The 2,112-nt window shown below is 39.1% G+C and overlaps 1 protein-coding gene across 1 annotated transcript; it reads left to right on the forward strand.

Moving 5' to 3' along the window:
- On the forward strand, nucleotides 1–2,112 carry hcrt (hypocretin (orexin) neuropeptide precursor). Its single transcript, XM_038737691.1, has 2 exons — nucleotides 1–147; nucleotides 1,532–2,112. The coding sequence occupies exons 1-2, from the start codon at nucleotides 91–93 to the stop codon at nucleotides 1,901–1,903; spliced, it is 429 nt and encodes a 142-aa protein (XP_038593619.1). The 5' UTR covers nucleotides 1–90; the 3' UTR covers nucleotides 1,904–2,112.

Raw genomic sequence — 2,112 nt, forward strand, 5'->3', positions numbered from 1 at the left:
GTGTGGACCTCTCTGAACAATATAAAAGACACTCGTTTCTCCCATGGGGAGAAAGAAGATCAGATTACTCCCCTTCAGACAAGCCAGAAGATGACGTGGCTCTCGACTAATTTCCAGAAAGCTGCTGGGATGGACACGTCTAATAGGGTAAGACAGCTTGAGTTAGATTTTTTATTTATTAGTATTTCATTGAAGTCAGCTGGGATTGGCTCCAGCCCCCTGCAACCCTGTACGCAGGAGAAGCAGTTGACGATGGATGGATGGATGGATGAGTATTTCATTGAAAATTGCAAATTCATGGTTTTAAAACTTGCATAAGGGATGTTACTCATTTATTAGTTTGCAGCCAGGTCTTTCTATGTCTATAAATCTTTCTGAAGATGTATTTTCAGAGGCAGCTGACTGAAAGTGTTTTGATAAATTTGTTGTTAGTTTTGATAAAATGATCAAGTTTATGTTAGTTTTTTCATTTGTTCTGAACATTTCCAATTGAGCTTTTTACAAGTGACACTGTTTCACCATGTCACCGCAAGTTCACATGGAGAAGCAATGGTACTTGGGTTGCATTCACGGGGAACTGTAGGACACCCTTTCTTACAAATTTCTTTTGGACAGACAGTTTTCTCTGTTCAGGGGATTAATATGGATCATTACTGGGACATCTGAAGAAGTTGAAACTCTCTGAGTGGTAATCATGCATATAGTCACGAGTAATCAACGTCTTTACATAGTAATTTTACCTGCAAATTAGCTTAGGCTGTATGTCCCTCTCTGTTCCTATGTATCTGTTTCTATGAAAAAACACAAATAATAATTTAGGTTAATTACTTATCCATGACTGGGGTTGCACATTTTCAATTATAAGAACTTTAAAAAAATAAAATAGATTCTGTTAGACTGGGGTGATGTGGGGCAGTGGATAAGACGCCTGCCTTTGGTGTGAGAGACCTGGGTTCAATTCCCCACTGTGAGACATCCACCAGTGTGTCCCTGAGCAAGACACTTAACCCCTAGTTGCTCCAGAGGCGTGTGACCTCTGACATGTATAGCAATTGTAAGTCGCTTAGGATAAAAAGTGTCAGATAAAATGAATAAATGTAACGTTGTTTATGTTTGACAAGAGATTAAGGTTTTAGCATGTATGTGGAATAAATTTCTATTAGTTTATTGCAGATTCAGTGATTCATGTCAATAATGCATGGATAAATAAATATGCACAGAACCATTATCCCAACTGTCGATTATGGTAATACTCAATGTATCCATGACTAGAGGTTATGGTTTTATTATGAATATTTAGAATAAATGTCAGGTGTTTGTCTAACCATCCATGATTAAGTCCTTTGAGTCAATCAGCATTAAACATACACTTTCAAGATCTAATCAGCAAAATGTTAAGCATGGTGTATGCACATAAAACATACATGCTTAACAATATTTAGATTTTGTTAAGTGGAGTTTTGAAACATTTTACAGATCGTATTTTTGTATCAGTTCATTTTAGTGTAAACTAACCTTTTTTGCCCAGCAGAAAATCCTGGTGCTGGTTTTGATGTTGCTGCTGTCTCAACTGGCCTGTGATGCTCACAGTGTGTCTGAGTGCTGCAGAGAACCGTCTCGCTCCTGTCGCCTCTATGTGTTGCTGTGTCGCTCTGGCAGCAACACCTCAGGGAGAACGCTTACAGGAGATGCTGCCGCTGGCATCCTCACTCTGGGTAAACGGAAAGAAGATGAGGAACGCTTGCAGAGCCGACTCCACCAGCTCCTCCAAGGCTCCAGGAACCAAGCAGCAGGCATCCTGACTATGGGGAAGAGGACTGAAGAAAGGTCTGGGGAGCAGTACATGGACTGGATGGCTCAGTCAAGAACTACCATCACAACGCCCCTGCCTGATTTAAGCTAAATACCTCATGGTATAAGTATACTGAGACTGTAGGTACAAAAAAAAATTTCACTTATTTGGTGAGTGTTATTTCAACAAATGTATATTTTACTGCTTATGTAGAAACATTTTTGTGATTTTCTTTGAACTGTGACCGCATGAGATAACTCTAGAACAATGTGTAATTGTGTACATATATGGACAAAACCTTGTAGTGTAATAAAATATGT

Source organism: Micropterus salmoides, unplaced genomic scaffold, assembly GCF_014851395.1.
Source record: "Micropterus salmoides isolate LMB-PRFRI ecotype aquatic unplaced genomic scaffold, ASM1485139v1 Ms_hic_scaffold_10, whole genome shotgun sequence".
Lineage (NCBI taxonomy): Eukaryota > Metazoa > Chordata > Actinopteri > Centrarchiformes > Centrarchidae > Micropterus > Micropterus salmoides.